We start from the raw sequence: 623 nt of genomic DNA on the forward strand, positions 1-623 counted from the left end.
GCTCTAACTCTACTGGGGAATAGGGCAGCCAAGTACGCCTCGTTCAGCTTCCATCCATTAGTAAACACTGTTTTCACATCGCGGTTTCGCTAAAAATAAATTAGAGAATTGGTTAGTAACCTCTAAGTAGAGAGGTAAGTTTGTAACAATTTAAATATGTCACTGTTATTGTGATTATAATCAATGTCATATGTTACCTTACAAAGATCTTTCTGTAGCTCCTCAGAACAAGTGAAAGTTGAAGTGGTAGAATCCCATCCTACTCCTGTATGACTTTGTAACATTTTGTACGCGGCGTATACCTTACCCAATCGTCGGCGTTTCTCCTTAAGACGCTCACCATCGGGAACATAGCCATAAAAAAAGCCGGCCATTTTTTAGGCCCAGTGATTATAATGACGAGTTTCTGGTAGGCGACCATGGTTAGTGTCGTGGTATTCGTAAAATTTCTCTAGCAAAAAAGCCTCTGCAGCAGGGCTCCAAAAAAGTGGCCTCTCATCTCTAGTTTTTCTTGGCATCTACGCACGCAGATCACAACCAGGAGCAGGACAACACATGCAAAAACGGAAGACACCACATTCACAAAATGACAACAAAACTAAAAAACAACTACAACAACAACA

General features: G+C 41.1%; 1 protein-coding gene across 1 annotated transcript in view; it reads right to left on the minus strand.

Moving 5' to 3' along the window:
* Positions 1–374, minus strand: part of LOC112092138 — a 2,988-nt gene extending 2,614 nt beyond the window's left edge. The window contains exons 1-2 of the mRNA XM_024167456.1: positions 198–374; positions 9–89 (exon numbers count right to left, since the gene is read on the minus strand). Coding sequence (XP_024023224.1) covers positions 9–89; positions 198–374 — 258 coding nt within the window. The remainder of the gene's footprint in view (positions 1–8; positions 90–197) is intronic.
* Between the last annotated feature and the right edge of the window lie 249 nt (positions 375–623).

This window comes from Morus notabilis, unplaced genomic scaffold (assembly GCF_000414095.1).
Source record: "Morus notabilis unplaced genomic scaffold, ASM41409v2 Scaffold1764, whole genome shotgun sequence".
Classification (NCBI taxonomy): Eukaryota; Viridiplantae; Streptophyta; class Magnoliopsida; order Rosales; family Moraceae; genus Morus; species Morus notabilis.